The sequence below is a fragment of the Triticum aestivum genome, chromosome 1B, assembly GCF_018294505.1.
Source record: "Triticum aestivum cultivar Chinese Spring chromosome 1B, IWGSC CS RefSeq v2.1, whole genome shotgun sequence".
In the NCBI taxonomy this organism is placed as follows: Eukaryota; Viridiplantae; Streptophyta; class Magnoliopsida; order Poales; family Poaceae; genus Triticum; species Triticum aestivum.
In genome coordinates, this window is record NC_057795.1 from 668524621 (window position 1) to 668538409 (window position 13789).

The 13789-nt window shown below is 47.5% G+C and overlaps 2 protein-coding genes and 1 pseudogene across 4 annotated transcripts; 1 reads left to right on the forward strand and 2 right to left on the reverse strand.

Annotated features, from left to right (window-relative positions):
• Positions 1-507: 507 nt before the first annotated feature.
• LOC123146928 (F-box protein At5g07610-like) lies at positions 508-2358 on the reverse strand (annotated as a pseudogene).
• Positions 2359-4921: 2563 nt separating this feature from the next.
• Positions 4922-7354, forward strand: LOC123146947 (short-chain dehydrogenase/reductase 2b). 3 transcript variants are annotated; one of them, XM_044566208.1, is made up of 6 exons: positions 4922-5147; positions 5651-5718; positions 5822-6065; positions 6178-6243; positions 6339-6533; positions 6656-7354. In XM_044566208.1, the coding sequence occupies exons 2-6, from the start codon at positions 5684-5686 to the stop codon at positions 7052-7054; spliced, it is 939 nt and encodes a 312-aa protein (XP_044422143.1). In that variant the 5' UTR covers positions 4922-5147; positions 5651-5683; the 3' UTR covers positions 7055-7354. The 3 variants fall into 3 exon arrangements, with proteins under 3 accessions (XP_044422143.1, XP_044422148.1, XP_044422154.1); XM_044566213.1 differs by having other exon boundaries at positions 4981-5147; positions 5667-5718; XM_044566219.1 differs by having other exon boundaries at positions 4989-5147; positions 5627-5718.
• Positions 7355-7832: 478 nt separating this feature from the next.
• LOC123146936 (protease Do-like 1, chloroplastic) lies at positions 7833-11234 on the reverse strand. Its single transcript, XM_044566199.1, has 8 exons — positions 10775-11234; positions 10545-10667; positions 9700-9871; positions 9226-9263; positions 8918-9116; positions 8673-8825; positions 8143-8277; positions 7833-8060 (listed from the first exon to the last, which is right to left on the reverse strand). The coding sequence occupies exons 1-8, from the start codon at positions 11155-11157 to the stop codon at positions 7983-7985; spliced, it is 1281 nt and encodes a 426-aa protein (XP_044422134.1). The 5' UTR covers positions 11158-11234; the 3' UTR covers positions 7833-7982.
• Positions 11235-13789: the final 2555 nt, after the last annotated feature.

The following is a 13789-nucleotide window of genomic DNA, read 5'->3' on the forward strand; positions in this document are numbered from 1 at the left end:
TTGTACTGATCTTGAGAATTACAATGTCTACAATCAAACTCCTCAACATTATGGTCAATACGTGTCACTAGTGCACGTGTTGAACTACGGTAACTACCATGGAGATACCCTGATAAGATTTTTTACTATTACGGCATCTGTGCATCTTTTTGCACACTTCTAAAACTATAATTTAAAGATGGTAGTCTCAGACTATGAGTGAGTGCTTCCCCACAAAAGGTCATATTCCCCTGATCAAAGGAATATGAAAGAACTGTCTTCCAGGCCAGTTTAGCTGCACAAATTTCTGGACACCACTAATGGAACATGGAAGTCCATGTGGGTTACATAAAAGAAACTAATATTTCTTTACCAGAAAAGTATATGGTGCAATATAGAAGAAACAATCCACAGATAATCTTCTCAAATCTTACAAAATGCATAGAAACAGAACCAGCACCGATGGATAACAAGCTATAGATTGCAGATATTCACTTGCATAAACAAGTGAAAATAAGGAGGTGAAAATGCAAACAATGTCAAACATAGATAATGTACTCTCACTGAATGTCTTATATTATCATCCCACATCAACAGTTAACGAGTGGCCACAATAATTTAGTACTACATGACAGCAAATAGATTAAAGGACTAGGTTCATTCATACAACTACTTATTACTCTTACAAAATCTTTGCTAACAAAGATTGTTCGAAGCAACAAAGGCATGAACCTGAACACCAACAGATAGGAACACCACACTGTAGATATAGGAGTTGGGACTTCTCCACACAATGCCAGGGAAATTAGGAGAGTAGGTAAATGTCAACCACTAATTTTCGCAAAAGGTGCTGTCTCATATGCTAAACACGTGATGCTGCAGTGAATCTCAATGACCAGCTGAGGGCAATTCCGCAAAACAGGGAGTATAAGGCAGACCCTTCATTCCTTCAGTGCAGATAACAGTCACTTTCCGATTATCTATGTCATACGACAATGTCATGTTCTTGTCGTCAGTAAGAAAGATCATGTTGCAATCCGGATGAACTGCAAACATCGCATAAGAATCTCCATCTTCGCGCTGATTCCTTGCGAACAGCTCCAAAACATTAATAGTGTGTTGTAGGGTCCACTTTCCAGTACCATAATCCTCAAGGACCCAAATATAGAGCTGGCAGTCATGAGAATTATCTATCTTCCATGCATACAAGCGTCCTTGAGACTGCCCAACATCACAGATTTTTGACGAGTCGCCTGGCATTGTAATGACCCTCCAAACTTTCCCCTCAGCGTCGACTGTGGCTATTTTATGACCAATGCTACGCAAATGGATAGTGCCATTCAGGAAGGCCTGGGTGTACCTGCTATGAATAATGGTAGGATCCGGTGACCACCCACTCTGCAGATGAGTCCACCGTCCAGTTTCCGACGAGTAGATTGCCACTTGCGCAGAACCGTCGACACTAAACGTATTGGGCCGGGGCGCAAACACCACAAAGCGGGATGGAACAGCAGCGTCGAAGCCTAGGAAAGGGATTGGATCGCCGTCTGGATATCCGACAGGAGGCAGCACAGTCCACTCCTCTGTGGCAGGATTGCAGACAACATAACAGCTTTCGTCTCGCGAAGAATCCCAGTTCCAGTAGCTTTGGTCTCGCGAAGAATTGGAGCAGCTGCAGAGGAGAAGGCCGGCGCAGACCTGCCGGACAGAAATTTGGCGGTACGTTCTGCGCAAGAAAGGGAGAGATGGGTCGACCAGAGGCGGACCTCTCCCATTCAAGTTGCAGAAACTGAGAGCATCGCCTTCATCATGGTAGAAGAAAGCCGGAGAGGGTCTGTGGCGACCTCTTGCGGATGTCTGGCGCGGAGCAGAGGGCGAGCCAGGGCTTGGACACGCACTTGAAGCGGCAGAGGGACCTGTAGGGCAGCCGGGAAAGGATCTCGACGATGGCGCCCTCGGGGAGGCTCGGCGCGGCCTGCTGCTCCTCCACCCGCTGCTTCTTCTTCGCATCCTGTGAAAGTGTGAATGACAGAAACGACGGCTGGTTCAGGTCGTTCCCGATCCCCTTTCTTTCTTGGATCGACGACGGGGCCAATCGAAGATCTTGGTCTAAAAGAAAAGAAAGAAGCTTGGAGCAAACCTCGGAAGCCACCGGGGCAATGGCGGGGAGCGGCGGCGTAGAATCAGACGGAGCGTCGTCGTCGCCGCGGCGGACGGTAGAGCCATGCTCGCCTCCTCCTCCTCCTCCTCCTGGCGGCATCGGCTCCTCTCCGGCTGGCGGCGCCGGGTGCTGCTGCTCTCCGGCGCTAGGGTTTGTGAGGGGGAATGGGGAGCGTGCGTGAGTGCGAGAGGAGTGGGGAGGCTGGGATCCCGTGCGCCCAGTGTGTGTCACTCTGCTCACAATTGACGGCCCACTCCACTGTGGTTCTAAAGGCGGCCCAATGGACCCTGAATAATAATTTGTTGGCCCACTCCTGGTTGGTTTGTTAATTTACTCCCCCCGTCCTTTTTAGTTCGCATATAAAATTTGTCTAAAGTCAAGCATAATAAAGTTTGACCAACTTTATAGAAAAAAATACCAACATTCACAATGTAAAATCAATGTCAATAGATGCGTCATGACTTAAATTTTCATATTGTATAACTTTAGCATGGTAGATGTTGATTTTTTTTCCATATAAATATGGTCAAACTTTATGAAGTTTGACTTCAAACAATTCTTATATGCAGAGTAAAGACCGGAGGGAGTATTTACGAGCCGGTGACAGAATTAGCTTGTCTTCGCTTCAGCAGAATATCCATGGTGGTTTTGTATATTCTGAATTACTCCTACTTGTTGGCACCTGTTATGTCAGTCTTGAAAGCAATATGGTAACAATGATCCATGCCGGAATAATCAACAACACTTGTCTCCCCGCCAAAATTGTTCTCCCCTGTTTTTTCCTTCTACATTGCAAATCAAATCCAATTTAAATTCTTTCCGCGGAAAAAAAAATCCAATTTAAACTTTGAGCACTGCTTGATGAGATCATGGCAGTGGCACCATATCAAAGTGTCTTTGTCCCATGGCGCTTAATCACTAAATCACTGATAATGCTTTGCTCACAATTGAATGACTTTGATCACTTTTATTCAACATGAGAAGAATTTGGAGAATAGCTTTTGCGCCTATAAGCTGGACTTTTCAAAGGCTTGTGACAAGGTGGACTGGGGTTTCTTGAAGTAGACAATGACAAATTTAGGCTTCGCTCGCTAGTGGGTACATGTGTTACCTCGGTAAGAAATTATGTTAAATTCAATGGCAATCTTGAATTCATTTACACCGTCGTGGAAAGAAGTCCACATAACCCCCTGAAGTGTCACAAACCGGTCAGTTTACCTCCCAAGGTCTAGAACCAGGTATTTAACCCCCCAAGCTTTCCCAAACCATGTGGATTGCCCCCTTCCCCTGATTGGAGTGGTTTTGAAGGCGGTTTTGGCCCTCATCCAAGCACGAGCCAGCATCATACAACTTGAGGTGCAATGCGTGGATGCCTAACATTAATTAGCACGTAGCTCGCCGAGTCACATTCTTTTAGCTTCGTGAACTTCCCAGTCTCCAGGTCACCATGCAGCCTTCACGATAGCAACGTCTTCCACCCACGCCAGACTTGAAAGGCATTCCTTGGGTCAGGCGAATATTGCATGGTCGAAGCTACTTCTCCGGCCTAGCACATGCCGCCGGGGCTCGTGGGATCGGTCTAGCCGTTTGCACCGTTGGGCTCCCTGCTGCACGGATGCGGCGGCCGCACCGGCGTGCAGCGCAACCTGCCAACAGACACAAGTTCTAGCTTTGGCGACCCCTCGCCGTACGCGCCAATCGAGTGCGGCGAGGCTTCGTACTCAAGCTCTCCATGGCAAACAGGTGGAGCGGTCGAGGTCGTCAACGAGCAGGGCATTGGCGCCGGAAGCGGCAAGGAAAGGAGCCGGAGCGTCGCTCGCGAGACGCATAGAACGCTCTTTTGGATACAATACGCACCTACATACCTACTGGATTGATTCCAGGAACAAGCACTCACCGACTCACGTAGACACAAGAAGTACGTACCACTACGGCCGTGTGGGTTTCGACAAGGTGAACCCATATCCCCGATTTATTTTTGTTTTGTTGCCGAGGAGCTCTGTGCGCTGCTTCAACAAGGAGTGGAGGCACATGATGTTCAACATGTAAAAATATGTAGTGAGGCGTCAGGAGTATCACAACTACTATTTGTGGATGACAATATCCTTTTTTCAGAGCTAATTTAGCCTAGGCATAGCATGTCCAGGGTGTCATTCATTGATATAGAAGAGCAACAGACCAGCTAATAAACCCACAAAAATGTTATATAAAGTTTCGATACAACTGCCTTATGGAGACATAGATAGTGGTTAAGCGGGAGTTGCAAGTTCAAAATTCTGAATTTGAGATGGAAATGTCTCGGTTTACCAACCCTGGATGGTCGTATGAACAAAGGGAAGTTCCAGATGTTGCGGGCAACCCTAACTAATTGCTCGGCAGCTCGTCCGCGAGGCTGTGAAAGAGGCTTATAAATGAGTTGTTGAATTTTATTTTGGGTTGTGTTGAAATTGTTAAACCGTGCTTTAATTTCGGTTGTGCTGATCACTGAATTGGTGATGATTTGGACATTTGGTTGCGTATGCTATATAATCTATCGTGCATGAGTTTGCATGAAAATGAGAGTTTGAATATGAAGGGTGTGGTTGTTGTGGCGAACAATGAGAAGCGGGTCGGCGCCATCGACACGTCCGCGGACATTTAGGGAGCCGGATTTGCCCGCTCCGGTTATGGACACTCTACGAACATTTTTTATTCCGAGTTCAGCTGTCGCAAGATTGATCCCATCGCGCGACCATTTCTTGTCACACGTCCACGTCAGCACTGAAGTAAGCCTCAGTGCGACGACCAGCTAGCTCGTCCATGTTCCTTGCAGCCTCCAACATTGACCGAGTATCAGCATGGCCCAGTGATAAAAATAGTGGAGAAAGTAAGCAAGACCGGCCATCTTTTCCAAGCGCAGAGGCAAAGTTGTGCACGAGGAGGGCGTGCGGCATCGGCCAACTGCAGCGCAGCGGCGCCGGCGGATCTTCTCTCCCCGCGCCGTCCCGGAGTGCTCCGTCCGTGCCAGGTTGGTCCCTTCTTCCTCCCTCCTAGGCCCTAGCTCGACGACGGGTTGGTTAGTAGGGGTGGTCTGTGAGGAGCGAGGAGGAGCTCGACGGCGCGTCCTCTCTGAGATGGCACACCCTCGCCGACGCCGGTGAGGTAGGGCCGGCCGATGGGGGGAGGCGCCGGTCGAGCGAGAGAGCTGGGACGCTGCTCGCTGCTCTGCTCTGCTTCTTGTTCTGGCTGCTGCCGCTGCTTGTTGCTCATTGCTGCCGCTGCTTGCTGCTCTGCTTCTTATCCTATCCTAGTGTTGCAATCTGTACTGAAATTATTGTGGTGTATGTTGTGTTGTACCGTATAGCCATTAGAAATATTTTTGTAGAGCAGCCTCTCAAGTGATTTGACAGAGGAAAAAACTTGATAGAAAATGAAAATTGTGAAGATCATGGACTGAAAATTGTGAAGATCATGGACTGAAAACCTCTGATAAACTCTAAACTGTAGTTGCTATTGCAAATTATACTGTAGTAAGCAAAACCTACAGGATTAGAAGAAGCCACAATGGAAGGAAGCATCAGCGGTCCGTCAGAGAAAAGGCAAGCAACTTTCTGTCTGAGTAATAGCAGATTGATACCTCGTTTAGAGACAACCACCTGTTTGTTGATTAGTTACACTCTCATCGTTATATTTCTCTCTTAGGGTTGCCGTGGTGACCGGAGGGAACCGGGGGATGGGGCTGGAGATATGCCGGCAGCTTGCGGGGCACGGGCTCGCCGTCGTCTTGACGGCGAGGGACGACAAGAGGGGCGCTGAGGCAGCCGAAACGCTCCGGGAGGAGGGGCTATCGGACGTCGCGTTTCATCAGCTGGAGATCAGCGAGCCCGCCAGTGCCGCTCGTCTGGCTGCTTTCGTAAAGAAGAAGTTCGGCAAGCTTGACATACTGGTACAGCTGCTTAAATTTTCAAATGAAGTTTTGAATTTGCAATGGGTTTGTGATAAAGAAGGCAATTTCAACAAAATTGGTGATCATTGCACTCACGCGCACCGCACCGCAGGTCAACAATGCCGGAGTGCTCGGGGTGACCACGGACGTCGGCGACCCGGCGACCCTTCAGGAAACGGTAAATGGGCGAATTTGCTTCCATTTCCAACGTTTGGAGCTAAATTACTTACTGAAGGTTGTTTGGTTGCATCCATGTCCATCACTTAATAACAGCTTGCAGGCAAGGATGGGATGGAGAGAGCCGAATGGCTGAGGCAACGGACCACACAGACCACCCAGGATGCAGAGGACTGCCTGAGGATCAACTACCACGGCAACAAGACCGTCACGGAAGCCCTCCTCCCGCTCCTCCGATCATCCTCCGACGGCAGAATCGTCAACGTAACCTCAGCCTGGGGGCTGCTCAGGGTACGTCATCCATATATATTTGGCAATCAGTTCAATTTGCTGCACAAAAATCACTTGCAGAGTAGGACAGTCCCATCTCTCAAAACAGAGGCTCATCTGCTGTTAATGTTGCAAAAATGCAGTATTTCAGCGGCGACGAGCTCCGGCGGGAGCTGGACGACGTCGCAAACCTCACGACGCAGCGGCTCGACGAGATGTCAGACCTGTTCCTCGAGGACCTGGGCAAGGGCAATGGCGCGCTGGAGCGCCGCGGGTGGCCGGCCGACCCGGTCTACGCGGCCTACATGGCCTCCAAGGCGCTGGTGTGCGCCTACACCAGGGTGATCGCCAGGGAGGAGGGCGCCGCGCTGCGGGTCAACTGCGTGCACCCCGGCTACGTCCTCACCGGGATGAACGACTACACCGGCGTCCTCACGGCCGCGGAGGGCGCCGCCGCCGCGGTTGCAGTTGCACTGGCGGAGAAGGGGGGCGTCACCGGCGCCTACTTCGACCGCACTGAACTCGGAGCGTCCTTTGTGTGATTTCTCCGTGGAGCAGTTGTGACATAAGTATATCTAGAATTATGTTATCTTTGCAATAACACCATGTCATGAGTTGGTCCAGATATGGAGAATTATGTTGTGTTCACTTTTTTCTCTCTCTCTCAGAACTACTCTCCGTTCACTATTATATGATGTTCTAACTTTTTTTATAAATCAGATGTATGTAGACACGTTGTAGTGTGTTTGTTCTCTCGTTTCAGTTCGTATGTAGTCCATATTGAAATATTCAAAACATTTTATAATAAGTGAATGGAGAGAGTAGAATATTTCCAATGTCAAGGTAAATCTCTTGAAACTACTAGTCCTTTCGATCCATATTAATTGATGATAACTTTGTACAACTTTAGTATAAAGTTGTACTTTGTCAGTGTCAATTAATTTGGGTAGGAGGGAGCAGCAAATTGTACATGCTAAGCAAGTCATCAAATATATGACAGCAGGGGGGAATGCATTCTCGATATTTTATTTCCTTCTATGCGAAGAATGCAGGGCCCAACTCTCTAAAATCCAAATTCCTCTAATTTTAGAATCAGATCCTTGTCATGGGAAAAAGATGCTTCTAGAATACAATGGATGATAGAATGGGGGTTCAATTAAAAGATCACGTGTCAGAAATCCTCTGAGATGAAAACTTTATCCAATGAATGGAGCATATCTAACGGCTGACATTTGATGTTATTGTCACACTATGTAGCGGTATCAAAGAGTAGCATATGTAAGCAGATAGATCATGTACTGGAACAGCGCACATAAGGCATGATCGATGAACCAAATTGATATTTTTCTTTCCTTTCTTTGTACACCAGACAATTTACAAACATCAATTATGTGCAAGGAGCTCCGTGGTAGGCCAACATGCTAATACCTTGTACCTACGTGAGAATACACCCGAGAAGGACACCACTCACTATGTTTCGTCGAGCTTTGGTTCAAGGACCACAGCGATCTTCTCCTTCTTATCTCCGCGCAATACTTCCACGGTCACCTTTAAAAGAACAGAAGCGAGTACCTTAGCAGCCATCAACGGCAAAAAAAAAAGTGTTGCTGTAACACGGGTGAGAGCTTACCGTCTCTCCGACTTTGCACTGATCCAAGATACGGTACAGGTCGCTTCCATTCGCAACCTTAGTACCATTAACAGAAGTAATTATGTCCCCGAGGATAAGTCGTCCGTAGGCATCCCGTTTCGTTGATTGCAGACCCTGCATACGACATAGCAAGCAGAAATATTTAGCTGCACAAGTCCTGTACCGCAGAAACGTGTCTAACAAATGCATTTTATAATTATATGGAAGGAACAGGAAAGACAAGTTTATTCTGCACATAAGTTTGGTTCTTATCAAATGAATTACTGCTCTGTTTCTTAAGGTATTCTTAGTTCCGACAATCAGAGAAGGCACATGAGAACATTGTTCAACAGATGCTATAATGTACTGGAGTGACAACAGTACAAGGTTTTCTCATGCTAGGTGTAAAAAGATTGTTAACTGAAACTGAAACAAAATAAGAATTTGACTACTGTAAAAATATTTGGTGGTTTCCAATCAAGTTTTATTGAATTTGCATCAAACATGTGTATAGTATAGATGGACAGTACCGCTTTGCCAGCTGGCCCGTTCGGGGGGGCATCCAAGACAAGCACTCCACTCAATCCAAGCTGCTCCACAGATTGGTCAGGGGCAAATTTTATCCCCAAAATAGGTCTCGTCACTTTCCCAAATTGTATAAGCTGATCCACAATACCACCAACCTGAATATGGTTGAAATACATGAAGCAAGAAATTTATAAGAAGAGAAGACCCAGAACAAATCCAAAATTATGAATTAAGCTGAGTGACATACTGTATCAACTGGAATGGAGAAGCCAACCCCGGATGATGCTCCTGAAGGTGAGTATATAGCAGTATTTACACCTATCAGGTTTCCAGAACTATCAAGAAGTGGGCCTCCGCTGTTACCAGGGTTGATAGCAGCATCAGTCTGTATTACATCCTGTATAGGACGTCCAGTTGCAGCTGAACTAATTTCTCGTCGCAGTCCACTGGGAGAAGTCAGCAGAGAGCAAAAGAAAAGTGTCTCAGTTTACCAAAAAATCAAGCAAAAAGAATCAGCCAACGTGGAGTCAATTTAACCAATCAATAATACTACACCTGATAACACCTGTTGTAAGAGTGTGGTCAAGGCCAAACTGCAAATATATAAATTAAAAATGTTAGACAGTAATCATTAGTTGCTTAAAGTAATATGCACATAATCGAAAGAGGCCAAATAACTGAAGTGTTTAAATCAACTCTTCAAATCCATGAACTATACTGAAAATTTACAAAGTAATATGCCATACATAGTTGCTTAGCATAGAATCTGTTCCGCATACCAGTGATTGGACACTTGGTCATGGTTAATTGTGTTATTATTTGTTTGTGATGCTGTGTAGCACATTTTCATTTCCTATGCTAGTGCTACCTCAACATAATCAGGATCAGAAACAGGCCGGCCCTACTGAAATTTGAACTCAGGTTTGGGAATTGGAATGAAAACAAAAACACTGGACGATTGGTGTCAAGCGTGTACATAGCCGACTTATATAGATAAATCATAGAACAATTGGTGTAAGAAGCACTCACTGGGTTCCCAATGGCATACACTTTCTGACCAACCAGTAAGTCCGCTGACACACCAACTGGTAAAGGTCTTAGTTTATCCTTTGGTGCTTCGATACTCAAAACCGCAACATCCTTGTCCTGGTCAAATCCGACAACTTGCGCTTCATACACCGACTGATCAGCAAGCGTGACCCTACATAAAACTAAAACGGTAATTTCACTTCGCCATGATACAATTCAAGACAACACTATCATAAATATTCAACAAGATGGTAGCATACTATCTGCATATCTGCGTAAATTGACATCATGTGACATTAGCAAGGAAGCAAAGAAAGCATGACTAACACGTAAATGATGTTTAGACGAAACCAAAGTGCATAGGTCATTGTTAGCATTTTGCATTCTAGTCTCGGATCTAGCATCAAGTACTGGATGAAATTATGAAAAATGGGATGCAAAATATAGTCACTCTAAAGTTTCAGAGATGTGTCAGGTTAAACATCTACTATAACTAACCTACAGCCTGCAGCCTATGGACCCATTTGCTACGCACACTGAATCCAAATGATAACGAGTCGTTAGCAGCGAGCGTTAACGGTTCACTGTGCTCTGGTATTAAAACTAAGCAGCCACGTCCACATTGCCCATGCTTATCAACATCAATTGCAGTTCTGCGACTCTCATTTCCCCAGTTTAGTGTTCATTCGTTCGTTCTTTCGTACGAGTTCTTACAGCAACCCATCAATTACAACATTCAATGAACCTGTGGATAACCATTGATTCTAGCAGAATGGGCATGCTGTGATTTGAATTTTGCTGAAGAATATGTCGGCAGCGAGCGGCTCTGTCAAGTGTTAACCAACCTGAGGTCCGAGGCGCCACGGATGACATGGAAGTTGGTGACAATGTGGCCGAGCTTGTCCCAGACGAAGCCGGACCCCGAGCCCTGCGGCACCTCGAGCACGTCCAGCGTGAAGGCGTCCTGCCTACACACCGAACCGAAACAGAGGCCCCAAGCTTCGCGTCAGGCGCCAAGGCCAGAGCAATGGAAACAGCGAACGGGAAGGGGGGGAGAGGGATCGGCCCAGCGTACCTGACGGCGAGGTTGGTGATGTAGACGACGGAGGGGGTGTTGTCCTTGAAGAGGCGCACGGTGGCGAGCTCGTCGGCCTGCAGCTTCCGCGGCGTGGCGACGACGAACGCGGACGCGGCCCCGGCGTCCCCGAGGACCAGCGCGGCGGAGGCGAGCGCCACGACCAGCGGCCCGGCGGCGGCCGCCAGCGCCCGCCGCGCGGCCTCGGCGACGGGTCCCGGCACCAGGTCGCGCAGCGGCCTCCGCGACGAGGCGGGGAGCGCGAGGGGGCCGGCCGGGGGCCCGGCGGCCGCGGCGGGCGCGAGGCGCCTGAGGGAGTGGCGCGGGCGCGGCGGCGGGCGGGCGAGCGGGGAGGGGCCGGAGAGGAAGCAGGCGGCGGCCATTTGGGAGTGGGGGGAGAGCGGGGAGAGCAGCTGCGGCCGCGGGCTGGGGCTCCCGTGGAATCGGGATGGGTGGACGCGCTGCGCTCTCGTTGGTCGTGTGCTGCGCCTATTGTCAAACTTTTTTTTTCTGTTTTGTTGACTAGCGAGTGTACTGCCAATGGCGTCTTCGTTTCGGTTCGGGTTGCTTCCTGTCCGTTCTCTCCCCCTTCTCCGTGTGTTTTGTTTTGTTTCGTTTTTACTGTGGTATCGAATAGGTATTCGCCCCATTGTTTATATATAAAGCAACAATCAAGCAATATACGAAGATAGCGTACACACCAGCCCTATTGGGATACCAGCTATAGAAGAGAAGCTCGAAACAGCTAAGCGGGGGACCCAAAAACACAGGGACTAAGCAAAACTAAGCAAGCACGGGAACTAAAGGAGCTCGCTTGGTCCTGGCAATCAGCACAAGTCTTCCCGGAGTGCCTCGAGGCATCTCCCCAAGTAGGCCACCCTTCGCAAGGCACACAACTAGCAATGGGCCATGCGGAACTAGGTAGCAATCGTTTGAAGGGGGAGAGGGGCAGGGTAAACGATGCCTGCAAGGAGGAGAACGGTGTCTGCGGTCGGCGATGGCGGTGGCTAGACCATGCTCTGGCAAGGCATTTGCCGACACCCCACCCTCCAGCCTCGGGTACCATCGTAGACAACCCTGGATCACACCCAATGGACATTGGTAGATGGCTACCTCTGGCGGCCTTCCGACATGAAGCCAATCGCAACATACCTCTTGGTCTCGGGATGAGCACGCATACCAATAGGCCAGACATTACAAATAGTAGTAAGCAAATTGAGGTACACCATTGATGAGTGTATTTTTACACTCAGTTTCATTGTTGTTTAGATCGGATATTCCAAGAGAATCACTTCGATATTGTTACTAATCTACTAGATGTAAATAGGACACCCCCACTACCTGATATCTTAACATGCAAGCTATTCACATCAACAATTTCCATGTCAGCATGCTATTGCCGCCCTGCGGGGTGTAGTCGATGCATTTTCCCGACTGAGTTTCTTCCACCTGGGTCCTGTGTTGTACGATGCCAACAATCGGAGTAGGATAACTTGCTTACTCGGTCATGGCTTGGTTATCTTCTCCATTCCGATCCTTGCTCTCTCTCTCTCTCTCTCTCTCTCTCTCTCTCTCTCTCTCTCTCTCACCTGCCTCCACAACCGGTGAGCTTTCCTGGCCAAAAATCACGAATGCATATGAAACGACAGAAGCGCCTCTTCACCTTCCACCTTCCATCCCCCCCTTCTAATATACCCCAAACCTCATCCTGCCCATCACGGTAGAACTCCACTCCCGATCTCACCACATTACCACATTGGCGCATCCCCTTTCATTTTCTTGCTTAAATTCGCCCAAAGGCCAAAGGAGCAGGCGCCCTCCGATCATATTCTTCAAGCCACCAGGTGTTACATTCCCCCTCCTTGTTTACCAATTTGAAAAGCCTCCGCTCTAGCTATATTATTTGTATGGGTATGATTTGTATGCCAGAATATGAGTTTTAGTTAGTTGTTTCAACAATGCCTGAAAAACATGGGAGTTTCCCATCCGAGCGTCACATGCCGTGGAATCGGTCTTAATTACTCAACCCATGATTTCATGAAGCAGCATGGTTACCAAGCATGGCATGGTTGAATGTCCGATTTCAATTTGCAAGCACATTTGCTCCTGAGTGGTTTTGGTAATCAATGACAACACACATATTGTTTTACTAAGGCCATATTTATTTGGGCTTTTGCTTTTGCTTTTTTAGCTTTTCCACTTTGACCAAAAAGCCATAAAAGCTCCTAAATAGGTGCTTTTGGTGCTTTTTATGGCTTTCAGAGAATCAATATAATAATATTATCTCCAAAAGCACCTATTTAGGAGCTTCTATGACTTTTTGGCAAACGTGGAAAAGTTGCAAAAGCAAAAGCCCAAACAAACAGGGCCTGATACTTTTATCTAGTATGTTTCAGACAAGTTCAACAGTGGCATGTCAAGGACATGAGGATGTGGACCCCTTTAAAATACAAAGGATAAAGATTGGCACAGCTTCAAGACTATATTTTTGGTTAAGTGATCCAAGATCACATTGAGTCCATAGGAAAGCCAATACTATTAAAAGGGGATGAGGTTTTGATCATGACTCAATTGCTCAAGTGCTTAGTGATATTGCTCCAAAACTCTCAAATATTTCTCCACTTCCATCCTATCCAATACCCTAAAGTTGATCTCGATCCCACCGAAAAGCTCTCATCTGGACCCACCGAGATTACCATATACACTACCATATGCCAAACCCTAATACTTCGGTGCAACTGAAATGGATCTCGGTCTCACCGAGATGGCCTCGCCAAGTTTCTGTGATGAAGTTGCTTCATTTAGGAATCACCAATAAGAACCTATCAGAATTTCTGAAACGAGGTCTTGCCCTAGCCATTGCACTTCGGTCCCACTGAGCTTGTATGATTGGTCTCACTGAAAAGCCTAATGGTCAAGTCTTTTGCACTAGTCAGTCTCACTGAGATTTTCTTATCGATGTCACCGAGTCCGGTCAAAGACTTGTAAGAGCTGGATTGTTGGTGCTGCCTATTT

Bases quoted from the DNA above. Each gene is read 5' to 3' on its own strand.
- LOC123146936 (XM_044566199.1), bottom strand. From the start codon at position 11,157: ATGGCCGCCGCCTGCTTCCTCTCCGGCCCCTCCCCGCTCGCCCGCCCG. The intron at 8,826-8,917 runs GTATGTCACTCA...AACCATATTCAG, and splicing joins TCTCCATTCCAGTTGATACA to GTTGGTGGTATTGTGGATCA. The intron at 8,061-8,142 runs GTAAGCTCTCAC...GTTCTTTTAAAG, and splicing joins AGTGCAAAGTCGGAGAGACG to GTGACCGTGGAAGTATTGCG.
- LOC123146947 (XM_044566208.1), top strand. From the start codon at position 5,684: ATGGAAGGAAGCATCAGCGGTCCGTCAGAGAAAAG. The intron at 5,719-5,821 runs GCAAGCAACTTT...TTTCTCTCTTAG, and splicing joins AGCGGTCCGTCAGAGAAAAG to GGTTGCCGTGGTGACCGGAG. The intron at 6,534-6,655 runs GTACGTCATCCA...GCAAAAATGCAG, and splicing joins CAGCCTGGGGGCTGCTCAGG to TATTTCAGCGGCGACGAGCT.